Source organism: Mastomys coucha, unplaced genomic scaffold, assembly GCF_008632895.1.
Source record: "Mastomys coucha isolate ucsf_1 unplaced genomic scaffold, UCSF_Mcou_1 pScaffold16, whole genome shotgun sequence".
NCBI lineage: Eukaryota > Metazoa > Chordata > Mammalia > Rodentia > Muridae > Mastomys > Mastomys coucha.
Genome location: NW_022196898.1, coordinates 50,438,117 through 50,453,850, shown reverse-complemented (window position 1 = coordinate 50,453,850; position 15,734 = coordinate 50,438,117). Strand labels below are relative to the sequence as shown.

Here is a 15,734-nt window from a genome sequence, read left to right as displayed (position 1 = left end):
TTTGGTAGACTTGGCTCTGGAATGCAGACCAGAGCCTGCAGGCTGACTTCCCTCACTAATCATGCTGGGTGCAGAGCAGTGTCTGAAACTAGTTAGCCAGCCCCAGAGCAGCTCTGCCTGGGAATGAGGGTTTCAGACAGGCTGTGGTGCCGGGAGTGGCTGGGGACAGTTCATTTTTACACTCTCTCAAACTTTGGGGAGAGGGGTACTTTTACCGAGAGAAAGGACTCAAGTGTGGGTACACAGGATGCTTTGAAAATTTAATAAATAATGATTTTAAAATTGTATAAACGATAAATTATCATGCAGTCCTTATAATTTAAAATAATTTACAGGCTGAGGTAGGGAGGGGCCCAGGAGAGTGTGGAGGGGGCAGGTGGGGTAGGGGGCTGCAGGCATATCAGCCTCTTCGTGGAGCCTTCCTGGTGAGCACACACACACAGGCTGTGTCTATCCGGATGAACCTCCAGGCAGCCTGTCTGTCATCTGTTGTCAGCGCCTTGACAAAGGTGTGAGTCGTGGTGCAGTATGAGTTCCAATGCTTGGAGTCAATGCCCCGGCATCCACTCTCAACAGGATTGCGGGCTCGGCACTTGGTCTCGAAAAAATATTGTTTGAATACACTGTTGTTAATGTTCACCTCGCCCAGCACTGTCACCTCATTGCCCTTGATGTCCGTGGCTGTGGTCTTATCTCCAACCCACACACTGACGCTGTCACACACTGAGAACTCCCCCATTTGGAAGACTGGGTGGGTGGATGAGCGCTTGCTCCTGTGAGTCCTGTTGAAGGAGATTGTACCATGGGCCTGGAAGTCTAGATCCAGTGTGTCGGAAGAGGTGGGTGGAGGCTGGGTGCTGAACAGCACACGGGGTGAGCGGAGTTTCCGTTTCTTAAACAGTCTGGGGTCCACAGTGATGTTGCGGGTCTGCCCTGTCACGCGGGCAGCTATTGGTGCAGCAGGGGCACTGCGGGCTCTGCGGAGGGCTGTGTCAAGGGAATGCTGAAGTTTAGTCCAGTGGGCTTCGGGGACAGAGTCTCCTTCTGGGACATTGCTATCTGTGTACGGTTCTGCCTGTACGCCGATCAATAACGCTGTGATCAGAGTGTAGAACAACATGGACATTACGCTATGCACCTGGAATGACAAAGACAGAGAAGTTACCTATAGTTGTAGGGAGCGGTGCTAAGCATTATCGGGATGTGTCGGGCTCCCTCACAGGGTTCTCCCAAGAGGATGCCAGGAGCCTTCATTGGTAGGCTATGGGTAGTGAGCCCAGATTTACCTCCCAAAGTAGAACACTTATGAGAGGAGAAAGAGTGCGGGCAGCAATCACACCGGGATTGCTGGCATTAACCGGAGCAGGCTGTGTGGTCGTTCTGTTCTGGGAAGCAGCGGGACCCTTGAATTCCCGACTAGAAACTTGGAGTTGTCACTCACAGAATCCTTTGGGCTCTCTGCCAGCTTAAAGGGCTGGATGGTGGTGGTGCCTGCACCCTGAATGTGATTCCCTTGGCAAGGTTCTGGAAGGCAGTGCAGCGAGCGTGGCCTGAAGGGCTAGCACTGAAATTTTTCCTTCACTTAGTAGCTCTAAGCCTGGAGACTAGGCGTTCTTGAAATAAGCCCACAAAACACCACAGGTAACTGAAGATTCTGGGGAGTGGGGCATTCTAGTTAGGAATCGCCATCTCTCTCTCACATGTGAGGAGGCCAGAACAGGCAAAAGCTAGGCCAGAAAGAGAATCCAAACACCCCTTACCAAGCCAGCGTGCGCTTCTTCCCTCCTTCCCGCTTCTCTCCTTCAGTTTTGTACAGGTACTTTCTTTTCATTGCTTGAATGTGAGTATAGAGCAAACATCAGGTTCTACCAAGCTCACCCTGAGTGACACTAGAGTCAGTTCTGTTCTGGGGACCATTGTCCTGCCCATAGCGAGCACCAGTTCACACCCGCAGATTTGGATCAAAAGTCACCTCCTTTATGAAGCTTCCGCAGATCGTGGCTAGCTCAGAAGAATTTCCCACAGAGTGTTTTCCAAGCTTCCCCCCCCCACTCTATCTTTTCTCTCACTTCCTGTGCTGATGGATCATTTTGCCTCCTCCCCTATTGTTTCAGCCTATTTTGGATATTTCCTGCTCCTTGAAGCTTTAATAACAAACATATAAGTGTTCCATCTGTCTGCCTTTTTCTCTGTGTTGTATGCATGTGTCGGAATGTATGCATATGTATTCTTTCCTGCTGAATATATATCTACATATCTATATATCTATGTATCTATATATCTATATATCTATGTATCTATATAATCTGTATCTATCTATGTATTTAAATCTGGGAAAACTTGGGATATCCAGCTCAGGTATTTGTCAGCATTTGAAAGCCATTTAATTGACTGAATCTTAGTTTCCTTGTGGGTAGTAAACACTATTTTCCAGGCTAAATATCTGGACTAAGCATGTGTTGATTCCGAGTTATTGCATCTCTATTAAGACAAAGACTTTGTCTTCTTTAGGTCTATTGCTGCTGTCCACTCTCTGGGACCCCTCCATCCATGGGTTTTCAGAGCTCATTGTTCTTCCTCTCTCAGACTTCTATAAAGCCTGTATCTTTGTCCACCCTCTGGATGTGTGGTCCAGGAGGACACAGCCTTGTCTAATCCACCTGGGAGGCAGCTTCCCCCATCACTATGGGGACATCTATCTTGTGCATTTCCTTCACCTGGTGATGTGGATATTCATTCTCGTGTCTGGAATGTTACAGATCCTCAAGAAATAAATGTAGAACAAGGAAAAGATTGAATGGAGGTGTCAGAGAAGCCCACCCTTTGCTTTCTATTACAGCCATGGGTCCTTTTAACTGTGCCCAAGGCTGCACAGTGCCTTCCCATCTGCATTCAGCCAGTGAATCCCATATAGTACTATTCTTGGTGGGATCCAAGAAAAACCCAACCACATTCTTTTCTCTTTGAGGAATGCTTTTTGTTGCTCCACTTCTCCAGCCACCCATGCAGAGAAGGAGGCAGTCAGTATATCTGAGTTTTTGATTCCCCCACCCAGATCTGATGGCTAAAGGTCTTGCTGATAATCGTCTTGCCAACTCTTCAAGGATCGATCATTCTTTTGGCAGCTCATCTAGCCTTTTATGTCTGTTCCTTCTCTTGTTCCACGCCTTTCTTCTCGGTACACATTATCTTTCATCAGGTGAATTAAGGCAGAAGACACACAACTGAAGTCCATACTTTTACACCCAAATTGGTAACACCTGTTAGAACTGGATCAGGAACTGAAGCAAAGCTGACCAGAGTTTAGGGTTTCAATGGAAACAAAGCCTGCCTTGCTGTTTCTCATTGTCTCATCCTGGAGGCTCTGCTGGGGAAGTCCATCCTCTTCTGAACAGACTGCTGACTCCCATAGCTCCATCCCTGGACCACCTGCTCCCTTGGAACCTTCTCTGTACCTCCTGCTTCCTGAGGGCATCTCTCTATGGATATTGACAGTCTCAGTGCAAGACATCAATGAACAAAACCTTCATGCTCAATTCTACCACAGTCCCATCTTTGTCTTCTGTATCAGTAGTAGGAGCAGGATGATGGATCATCTGGTTTCTTCTCAAAAAAGTTCCACAGTCACTCTCTCTATTGCCCCTGCTTCTCATTCTCTTAAATGGTATCTTCACATTTTGCTTTCCCATTACTAAGACCATTATACATTCATTCACCAGCTGCAAATCTCAGCTCATCCTGGCCTCTGGTTCTGCCCTTCATCCAGACCTCTCTATGTTGCCTTTTGAGTTCTGCTGGAGTAGCATTCCCTGTACTGTAACTTCCTTTCCAGCCTCATTTCTGTGTTTTGGATTCAGATGGTGGGACTACATCCCACCTGATGTTCTGGACATTTCTCTCTCTTATTCTAGTGCCTTATCCCATGACTTCCCCATTAAGCTTCTTAATGCATTTCTCTGACCTCAGGAATTTGATCAAAGAAGCCAGTGGTGAGCCCTTGTCTATGGCTCACTCAGCCTGACAACTGCCCCACCTCCTCCCACTTTACTTCACATTTCTTCATTCCACGAACATGAACTCTTGGCACAGCTCCTGCCCTGTGCTTAGCCACCCCTGCCCTTGCTGTGGGCTCTTTCCTCCTGGAATGCTTCCCCTTCACCCCCTGTCCCTTTTCTTCTCTCTCTATCTACTGTCAGAATCCATCCTGTTGTCTCCCAACCTCTAACATCAATGGCATCACTCCAATAACTTCTGACTCTAGGCCAGTGGTTCTCAATCTTCCTAATGCCACAATCCTTTAATACAGTTCCTTATATTGTAGTGACCCTCAATCATAACATTATTCTCATTGCTACTTCATAACTGTGATTTTGCTACTGTTATGAATCATAATGTAAATATCTGTGTTTTCCGATGGTCTTAGGTGACCCCAGTGAAGGGATCATTTGACCTCCAAAGCATAGGCAAGCCACAGGTTGGGAACCACTGCTCTAGGCAGAAAAAAACCTACCTAGCACACTTGCCTTATGGCAGGTGTGTTCTCTTATCTTCTCTGATGGGGGGGAGAGAGCTCCACATAGGCAGAAAGCTGTCTACTTCATTGTTGTCTACCGTGACACCTCTACCTGTAAAGAGCATTGTGCATGGAAGCACCTCTTTCTTTCTGAGTGACTTGACTGCTCCACCTGAGGGCTGATATTTAAGGTGTCTACAGACTTTGACTTTATTTTATGGAATTATAAACTTTCCTACTCTATATAGCACATGCTTACTCTACACAACAGACTCCACAATCATTTAAACTCTTAATGCTGTCTGTGGATTTGCTGTTGGGTTAGCACATGGTATCCATGGCTATTCAGTGGCCATGGAGACTTGCATTATGGGCAGATAGTTCATTAAGAGTTGAAAATAGCTCAAGCAGATCCCTTCAGTTTTTGATTAAAATGTAATTTGGGAGAACCATATTGATTTATTCATAATGGTGTGTTCCCATACTCTTTAAAAATTACTAGAAAAATGTCATAGTCATTAGAAAAAGAGAGAAGAAATCCACACTGTTTTCCATTCCAGTGACACAGTGAACTAGTACCAAACAGCATTCTCTCCATGGATGAAGTGAGCTGGGAAGGGTTTGATGTACCTCAACCTTTAAAGGTTCATCATAGTGAGCCAGGGAGGGGTTGATTTACCCCTCAACCTTTAAAGGTTCATCGTAGTGAGCCAGGGAGGGGTTGATTTACCCCTCATCATAGTGAGCCTTTAGAGTCTGTGTCCTGAGCAGGTGAGCCCTCTGTGTATCATTATGGCACATGTCTGAGTGAGATATTTATCTGGGGAGAGAAGCTGGGGCTCACATGAAGGAACACATCCCATTTCAGGTACAAATGTTCGTTTTGTCATGCTTCTATCCAGAATGGAAGTTAAGAGACTGGGAAAGAGGGGAGCCTGTTCTTGGGGTAGCTTTGTCCCCAGCTTCCATCAAGACTCTCTCCCTGGCTAACAGTGTTCTGTGGATTACCAACATTTACCTCCATAGTAGGAGATGTTCCTGTATCGGTGAATAATCTTTACACAAGTCTGGCCCTCTCTGACTAGGTGATAGTCTGATCTGCCAGACAGAGCTAAACAGTTGATCCTCACTAGTCCTTGCCTTAAGTTACCAAGAGGCCTACCAGCTAGAAGCACCTCATAGAAGGGAAGAAGAGAAGTCTCTATCTTACAGAGAGATGTTAAGAGCTACTTACAATTCTTGGGCTAGAGATCAGATCTGTGAACCCGGGTCATCAATTGTTAGCCAGAGAGACTATGCTTGTGACCCAGGAAATCTAGCTTCCTCCATCTCACTGGCTGCAATCTGATAGGGGGTCAAGGGGATCACATTCTGCTTTTAACTTGGCCTCCATTCTAAATGTAAAATGGCTGCTGGTTTCCATTTTAAGACTAGAGAATTCTGCTAGAGCCTACAAGGAGTATAAAAGAAATTCAAGGGCTCCTTAACTCCCTAGGGAGGGATTCCTGAGGAGTCCTGTTATGAACACAGGTGAGTGGTAACAGAACAGAGCTTCTTCTGCCTACCCAGGACTCAGGAGGAGGCACAGCTTGGAAGTGACATCAGAGAATGAAGTCTTTCAGGCATCAGGTGCACCTGGAGTTCTGTTAAGCCAGGCAGCTTTGTCTACTTGTAGAATTGTTGATTCTCTAGGCTTAGGGCTGTCAGTAGAAGAGATATATCAGACAAGTTACAGATGACACAGATGCTGGAGATCCGGAGCACATTTTGAGAGTTACTAGACTAGCCTTAGAGGGTCTGAATGATTTGGGGTAATGTAGCTAGTATGTGCCAGGACCACTCTGTTGCCCAGCCTCTGCACTCTGTGATTGACAGTGTATCCTGACATGCACATAATCACTCCAACATTCAAATTCAGTTCTCAGGGTATGAGTTTCTCCTCCATGGTACCATACATGCAGAGCCAAAGGAATGCACTGATGGTTGATCACTTTTATGCCTGACATCTCAGGTTTTTGAGTATCACAAAGGCATCTAGGATCCAGATCCAAGTATATCTTGATCAAAAAGTATATATGATGCCCATGATGGTGACATTTGGCCAGAGAGTCTAGAAGGTTCTAGATCCTCTGATCAGCTGCTGTTCTTCAGGTCAGGTGTGTGAGCTATGGGCACAGGAACAGAATGTGCTGTTCTGAGTCCCAGAGTCACATCTTATGTCTCATCAGTCATCACAACCACCTGGGACAAGGCTGTGTTCATCCCTTCCCATTTTATGGCTGAAGGGACAGAGGACACTTGGTCCTTGACATTGGGTAAAGTAGAACTTAGAGCCAGGCCTGCCAATGTCCAGATAGGGAACTCTTCCCCACTCCTCTACTCAGGTTCCAAGAATGACCACAGATTTTCTGCCTTACAAGGGCACCTGCTCAGACCGCTCTGGGAAGTGTGGAATATCTGTCTCTTGCTGTCTGTCTACTCAAGGGCTTGGGTTGTATCCCTAAAAGCTACAGAGCAAAAGGACCTCTTTGGACAAGTCCCATTTGCAGTGCCACTAAGAGCTTTGGCCCTTACTGAACCATCAGGTCTGACTCCCCTTTTAGAACCTGCAGAGTCTTTCCTGCAGTGTGTCACTGGGAGCTTCCAAGTCTAGCAGCTGTAGAGCTAGACACCCCAGGAAGGCAGCTGTCCCACAGGCACTTACCTCACAGTGGCCAGGATAGAAAGCTGCGTCCTTGGCAAAGCCTTTATTGGGCCCAGACACTGAGGTGAGCTTGGGTCCAGCATACCATCCAGCCCCCTGGACTGCACGACCACAGGCCAAAACTCTGTGAAGGAGAGCTGACATTAGACAAGGGTGACCATCATCCCTAGCAGATGGGTGGACACCTGAGCCCTAGGCAGAGAGGAAGGAATGTCTCAATAAGGCAAGCACTATTTCCACAACTCCAGTATTTTAGCAACATTAGGACCCAGGAAGGCACGTTGCCAAGATTTCCAGAGTCCTAGGCTTACATAGCTCTGGTCCTGCAGAGCTCAGGTCTTGCATGGCCCTGATCTGGCAGAGCTCAGGTCTTGCATGGCCCTGTAATGGTACCTGCCTTTACTAGTTTTAACCTGGACACAGTCCACTGTAGGGCTATACCTAGTGCAGTGGCTTCCAGATCCATAGTGGAGTTATGCTCCACTGGTACCTAAACCAAAATGAAAATTATTTCATACACTACCCAAGAGCAGATGTAGTAGACCTAGCTTCACCCAGCCTTGGTGACACAATACTCAAAATACAAAAGTCCCAACAATTCCAACAAGCCAATTCTATGATGGAAATACAAGACAAGAAGTGGGAATGGGACAAACTACTTGACTCATCACTTGGACCTCTTGCCGTATCAGGACAGAGGTCTTGGGGCACTACACTAAAAATCAAATTTCAGGAATTGGAAGCTATGAAGATGACACAATGAGGGGGAAATATGCTGTAACTTATAGCTTCTAGAGCCTCTGTTTTCCTACTAATTCTGTCACATGATACATGTAGGTGCTTCATTCATTCATTCATTCATTTCCTGAGCGAACACTACTTTTGGTGCTGGAGGCACAACAGGATATAAAACAGGTAAGTTCTCAACCTCTATTGTGATCTCCCAGTCTAATACAAATAAATAACTTTGGACTCTGCTCGTGCCATAAAGAGAATAGGTATGGTGTGATGAGAGAAACTGGAGTACGGGGTTTGGGCATGTCGATAGAGTGCTCAGTAAGGAGCTCCTCAAGGAAGCTGCCCTCAAGCTGATGACAAGGAATGGCGAGCAGAGTACTCCGGATGGAAGGAAGAGTGCCAAAGCCCTGGACATAGGTAAGTCAAAGTAACTTGCATGAAGGAAGAGACCTGAGATGAGCTGGAGAGGTAGAGCAATCAGGTCTTTAGAGTGAAGCCAGGGGCCATAGTTGCATCCCTGGAGCCAACAGGAAGAGAGTGGGGGCTTTAAGCAGGAGAGTGTCATGGTAATGTTGAAGGACAAATGGACAGATGAATAAGTCTATGAAGAAAATCTGTAAGGAAAGCTCGAGAATCACACCTTTGTCTGTATTGTCTATACTTTTTCAAGTCCCACAAACCCTTCATGGGGCCATTCCTTGCCTCCCCATGACCCCCATCACTTCCCCCTTTTCCTGTGGCAGCAGATGTCATGGAAACCTCCTGAGGGGTGACTGCCTGGCCCTGAAGAGGGGCTGGAGAGTAGGGGAGGTGGGAGGGAACCAGGAGTGGCTTCTGTGTTACTGGGAAGCCCTTCCAAACCCTGCTCAGTATACTCCTTTCGCGTTTCGAACATTACCAGAAAAACCTTCTGATACACAACTGAAAAAGAAAACAGGCATGGAGAAAACCTAACTTGAATGCTCTTCAAAAATTCTGTCAGAGTTTATAGCAAATAACACCTCAATGCTTGGCCTGAGGGAGGGAGGGTGGGTGGCATGTGCCCGGAATAGGAAGTATGTGTTACTAGCCTCATCACTCAGGGGGAAAACTCATCTGTTCCACAAGCTCTTCTGCTGGGGACTTGGCGGAAGTGCACAGGTTGGAAGGTCGGAAGCCCCTGATCTGTGCCCTGACTCTGATTCTTGGGTAAGACACTACTCTGAATGTCTCTGTGTCACCTAGAGGAACAGATTACAACTCAGGTCCCTCTGGCTCTGGTCCTCTGTGAGTCTAAGCCTCTAGGAGTAAGCAATCTTTTCACCACCCTTACATTGAAATTCATTAATCTCATCAATTAAACACTGGAATTTCAGTCCCTGGGCCAGACACTGTGCTAGGTTCTAGGGACACAGAGAGAAATAAGACACAGTATTTCATATAGCAAATCATCCAGGGGGTGGGGGTGGAGGAAAGGTCAGTACAAGCCAAACATTTAAATTAGTGTAATGATCAGGGTGTACATTACTTGTGATGGGGAAGCACAATAAATGTAGGATCCTATTTTGTTCATCCAGGCTAGTCAGAGCCATATGCTCATGAAGGGGTAACATCTGAGCAGGGTTCTTAAGGATGAGTAGGGGCTGCAGAAGAATGGAGAGAAAAACCACTACACAGCCTTTGATTGAGCTCAAGAGCTGGCTGTAACAAGGGTTGGAGTGTGGACGGGAGTGAAAGGCATACGTAGAAGGACTTTATATCAGCAGGGGAGAGTGAGTTTGGGGATCCCATTGCTACAGCCTGCCCACTTGCTTTCTACAATACACAATAAGCATTCACCTTTAATCCATGGAACAACCAGAGAAGGAAAAGTAACCATCTGTAAATGTTCTAGATACTCTTCTATTATGCCTTCTAGTCTGAGTGATTGGAATTGGAGAGGCTGCCAATATAAATTATATATACACAGTCCACAGCTCTGGAGACGTGCCTGTAGGACTGTGAAAGGCAGCTTGGTTCCTGGTTGAGTTAAGGCTAGAAACCCCAGCGACCCTGAAGAGACAGAAGACATTTTGCCCTGCTCCTGGGCACCTGGATCCTCCATAGATTTGTGGCCATCAGTCACATAAGGGCAATGCCCCAAGCCCCTCCACAGGTAGAAGACTTGATGTAGCCTCAAGACAGATCTCCATTTTAATGAAGTACCTAAAGGCCTGGAACACTTAGCCAATAAACTCTCCTTCCCAGACACTCCTCCCTACAAAAGGCATTTAACCCCAGGCCTGCCATGAGGAGTGGGGGTATGGCTTTACTCATCTACTTACCGCCATGAGAATAAATGCCTTAAAACCATGAACTGCCTCTTTTCACTGGGATCCGCTGTGGGGAGCTGTGGAGGCCTTTAGCAATAGAGTCACTGTCAAATCTCCTGCAGAAGGCCTCTCTGAGCTGCAACCAAACCAAGGACTCATCCCTATGGGATCCAGTCAGAGCTCTCTCCTCTTTTTCTCCCTTGGCCCTGGGCTAGATCCAGCCCTAAGGCCCTCACTTTGTTCTCAGCTCTTCTGTGGCTCCCAGCAGAAGCCCAAGAGCTAATGGTGCCCAAGAGCTTGAGAACCAGATGTCCCCAGTCTCCTTGCAGGCCCAGGGACCCCCAAGCCAGCTCTGGCTGCCCTGTGCCTCAGACTGCACTCCTACCCCTGAGCAGTGTCTGAGATGTTGCTCTGGCTTCCCTACAGCTAGACACCCATCTGATGACCACATGGGGTAAGCTCAGTCCACTTCCTGCGTCCTGCCTCCCCAGTGGAATGGAGTCCACACAACCACAAGTTTCCTAGCTATATATCCATAGCCTCTTGCGCAGGTAACCTTGGTGTGCACCAGTCTCCTGCCCATACCATCCAGGTGCCTGATGGCTACATTAGAGACTCCTTCCAACATCTTCCATGCCCTCAGTCTTATCTCATACAATGCTGGTACAGCAGTTTGCTGCAGGAAAGAGAATTTCCTGCCAAGAATATTGACTGATTTTTATAGGTGTTGTTGCTTTAGTCTTGTCCTAGGAAAAGCTGAGGCTCTAAAATTAAATCCAATTTAAATATTGCCATTTTCTAATGCAAATACATCAGAGACAAGCAAACTAAATGGATACCTATTTTTAAATCCCTAATTGTTCTCATAATTACTTAAAAAGATGTCCAATGGTTCTTATACTCTTGATAAATGTGTGGAAATAGAACACAGCTCATTTATAAACTACCTTACAGTCCTTCTTATAAAACACAGTGAAATTCTATTGAAATCTGCTGTGTCTCTGCTAGTCTGGCCTGGTCTGATGCAATATAGTAATAGCACTGCATTAAAACTTGTTGATAATGCAAAGTCCTGGGTAGATATCTTGAGTACTAGAAACAAGACAGCTTGGGATTTAATATTTACTGTATTGCTATTTATCACCCAAGTTTATGAATAATAAGGCTCTGTGCTGGCTATCTCAGTCTCCAAGGGACTGGATGAAAATCACTTAGGAGATGGAGATGTTCCTCTGGGCACATCAGCAGGGGATTTCTAGAGAGGATTAATTGAAGTCGAAGGTCTGCTCTCAGTGTGAGAGGCTCCAATCAAGGGTGGGCTCAGATTGAAAGAGGTTCCAAGAACAAGCCATGGAGAGGACCTGCCTTCCTTTCTGCTTCGGGGTAGGTATGTCTAACACAGCTATGTCATCCTCTGCTGACTTGACCCTAACATGGTTTCTATAACAGTGGTTTTCCAGGGAACCTCCATACTTTCTGGTCTGAGACTGGTTTGAAGACTCAAGCTGCATGGATTGAGTTGGTAGTTACTGGGCTCTTTACCTCTCCAACAAGCAGATGGACATTGTTGGACTACCCGGCACCTATGTGCAAGCCAATCTAACATAATCCCTCTTTGCTATTTATGTTCTATTGATCCTGTTCCACTAGAGAACCCCACCTAATATGATAGAGTGAGAGATCCAAGCCAAAGAGGACAAACTCAGAGATGACCTGCTGCTGTGAACTGCCTACCTGCCTTCATGGGACCCCTCGCCTTAGAACCCATGGACAATCAGCCCAGAGTCTTCTAGAGCTGGGGGATGCAAATATTCTTCTGAAGATCCTGGAGATTAGGCTGTGTGTTTGGTTCTCTGATCATCATCTCCCTACCTCCCTTAGTTCCTATTTATTTTCTTTACATCTCAGAGGTATTTTGGCCAAACTGTTAAAGTCCAATCAACTATCCAAGTCCAATCAACAACCCAAGCAACTTGCTACTGTGGGTAATTCATGAGGAGTGGTGGATATCCCTGTAAGTCCTTCATACGTGATTATGCAAGACTATCTAGCAAGCTGGTCTCTGCTTTCCACTGTCCTCCGGTTCTCTGCAGCAGTGACTCTCAACCCTAGCCACATAGCCGACTCATCAAGCCAGCTTTCCATATTCACCATGCTGCCCGGATCCCACCTCTAGGGAGCCTAGCTTCACTGGCTTGAAGCACTTTGTGCTCACTAGGAATTTTCAAAAGCTCCCTAGGAAGCTGGGCAGTGGTGGCACACTCCTTTAATCCCAGCACTTGGGAGGCAGAGGTAGGCGTATCTCTGGGTTCGAGGCCAGCCTGGTCTACAGAGTGAGTTCCAGGACATCCAGGGCTACACAGAGAAACCCTGTCTCAGAAAAAAAACCAAACCAAAAAACCAAAAAGCCAAAAGCTCCCTAGGAGACCTAAGTGTAAAGCTAACTCCAGAGTCATTCTGCATGGGAAAAGGAAGAAGTTTGACAGTGCATCTGATGTGCCAACTAAGAGAAATTCATTATCAAGAAATCCATATATCTTAGAAAATATAAAATACAGGTACAATTATATTATAAGCAACAAAAAGATATGGGGGGAGCTCGTATTTGCAACCCCTCACTGTCTAGATACGAGCGGCATCTGTGAAGTAGTCTTTTTGACTTTTTCAGGCCACTCTAAAAAAAATTCTTCAATGTTGGAGTGATGGTGGCTTAATACTAAAAAGTTCAGTAATGTTTGCTGAATTTTTTTCCCAAAGATTTGGGGACAGTGGACTTCTAGGACCTTTTATATGTCATGCGCTCCAATGAAGCAATGGCCAACCAGTCCCTAAAGCAACGAGCATTGTCCAAAGATGCCAGGAAGCTACGTCCCTTCCTTCTGACTCTACCTGGTGGAGTTCTAAGTGAGGAAATCTCATTTTAGGTCAAGCATTAAGAACATGTTCCTGGGGTGTAGTAAGTTTTGATGCTGCTATTGTGGTTTCCATTATATAGCCATTCTTCTTAATTTTACCCCCTGTCTGTCATTCCTTATGCTGTGCAAAGGGAGAAGAGCTGGAGGTCTTTTATGCCGTCAATCTGCTTTTCTAATTCTTAGCCTAATCATTCGTTTTCTAGAAAGAACTATGACTGTAAGGTTTGCTGACTAAGAGTTCTTTTGTTGTTCTGTTTTAAAAAACAAATTTCAGTTTGGGCCACTTTGAGGCAATTTGATGTCTTTTAACGCTTTAGTGGTTTTGGCAGATCCAGTAGGAAAATAGTGCATCTGGCACCAGGGACTTAGGAAGACCAAAGCTTCAGCAAAACTATTATTCTTTTTCCAGCAACTGGTCTGATGCTGACAATTCTAAAGTGTCTTGTCACATTTCTTAAAGAGAATTGGCCCTATGGTTCATTGGGAGATGTTGAGGTAAATTACAAAAGCTCTCTCGGCGTTTTCCCAGAGCCGGAGCAGATCAAAGAAGAAGCCATTGTGGTTGGCTGCCCTTCAGCTTTGGAATGAAAAGAGCATTTGCTGTAACTGTGAGTGGCCTTCTATGGTGTGCAGCTGCCCACAGTCAGCATGGTGTTTACCTGACGGCAGTAATTCAAGAGCTCTGTAATGTGCAATGCCACAGAGAGGTTTTCAAAGTACGGGTAATTACAAGGACATTAGTGCTGTAGATAAGCTATCTAAACACAAAGCAGCCTTCCACCCACAGAGTTTGGGGGAAGGGCAGTTTTACAAGAAAGGATTGCTAAACAACAGTCTATATAGACCAGCTCATCGGCTTGGTAATGTTAATGATATATCTATAATCTGTGTTTGAGTGCCAAAAACAATCCAATAGTTTTGCAAACTTCTCTGCAACCTTAAGAAAACATCTCTTTGGTTCCAACTGGCTGATCCTTAAACCACAAGAAAAAGATCTATTTCAACTATGCTTTTGGTCTTTGCCTGGTCTGTCCCATGCTTCTAACTATGTACAGACAGCAGGACTTGGACTAAGGGGGACTCCAGTGGCATGGAGTCGAAGTTCACATTGAATGATAACCGTCTCCAGGTCACAGGAGATCACAGATGACAACCTGGAAGATGTGGATGAGAACAAACGGTACCAGCGAATGTTAACTTAGACTGGGGCCCTTTATTCAGTTTGCTTTATGGGGGCCCATGTCCTCAGTTCCTCTTGAGCCCCTTCCTCTCAGTGTGTGGCATGTTTTCCAAGCAGTAGGACAAGAAATGTTACAACTCATGACTCTCTAATGCAAGTCAGATGTAACTCCAGGAATTAAGCTAAATATCCATAGCTTTAGAAAGACCTGGAAAGATCCCAGCTTAAGAGATACTAGGGGGGCGGGGGTTGGTGGGGGGTGAGGTGGGGAACGTTTGATGCTTTTGAAGGCCAGGCATCCAGCCTTTCCTTCAATCAGGGAAGGATAGCAGAGAGCCAGAGACTTGGATATATGGGTTCTAGCAAAATGCTGCCTCAGTGGGTAAGTATTCATGCTGAGGACATTTCTGTTTAAGTTGTACTGTGGGTTCACTATAAGAATTATCTCACCTAGTCATCCCATTTCAAGAAAACAGGGATCACAAATGCCTGGGACCAAGTACATCACAACTCTCACAATCCCTCCTCACAACTCTGGAGCGACAGCTGCCTCTGATTTTGAACCCCCTCACTCCTCTGCATTGACATTTCCTGGCTTGTCGGCTGGCTTCACACCCAGAGAATCCGACCCAAGGCATGAAATAGATAACCACCAGCTTTGCCTGGGCATGTCACAAATGAAGAGTCCCCAGTTACCCCAGGCTAAGACAGCGCTGGAAATGAATTGATTCCCTGGTTTGTTTGTTGGTGTTGTGGGTGGGGTATGGGCTGCTGTTTCAGCCACTTCCTGTGTCTGGCCTCAATACTCCAGTCCGGAGTTGTGAATGGTTTACACTAGAGAAGAGCCCTGGGATGTGCATCCATGAGCTATGTTAAGGCGACTCATCTAACACAATATCTCAGGAGCAACGTTCAGGGGTGATGAAAAGCTGCTGTCTGTTGAGGTCACTAGACTCCCATGTACTTATATTTTAGAATGTTTCCTATCTTCGTGTGTCTTTCTTTTTAGAGCTTCTTTGACAACAGCAATATGCACAAAAGGAAAGCTCTCCACTGAGGAAATTCACTCCAGAACTAACAAAAGAGCCACAGAGTGCATCTGTCTCCAGAGACCCAGAACACAGTGGGTCGTTAGAAATTCTAGACAGGAGGGCAGTTTTCCACACTCAGTTACACACACACACACACACACACACACACACACACACACACACACACACTATTCAACTTGTGGCTCCTAAAGAGCTAGTTTTACATGGTTAAGATTCAGAGAAATAGAAACTAACTTGTTTTAGCATCTACATAAGCCTATAGATTTAGCTGCAAAGGGAGGCTAGAGACTCTGAAGTTCAGTGTTCGTGTGTGTGTGTGTGTGTGTGTGTGTGTGAGAGAG

The 15,734-nt window shown here is 46.0% G+C and overlaps 1 protein-coding gene across 5 annotated transcripts in view; it reads right to left on the bottom strand.

Moving 5' to 3' along the window:
- Window positions 1-235: 235 nt before the first annotated feature.
- Ngf (nerve growth factor) overlaps window positions 236-15,734 on the bottom strand; it is a 53,982-nt gene continuing 38,483 nt past the window's right edge. For 4 of the 5 annotated variants that reach the window (XM_031374999.1, XM_031375003.1, XM_031375000.1 and 1 more), the window contains 2 exons: window positions 7,218-7,341; window positions 236-1,138 (listed from right to left, as the gene is read on the bottom strand). In XM_031374999.1, coding sequence (XP_031230859.1) covers window positions 401-1,138; window positions 7,218-7,341 — 862 coding nt within the window. In that variant the 3' untranslated portion in view covers window positions 236-400. Of the gene's footprint in view, window positions 1,139-6,078; window positions 7,163-7,217; window positions 7,342-15,734 lie in introns of those variants that run through there. The other variant, XM_031375002.1, reaches the window with a different exon arrangement.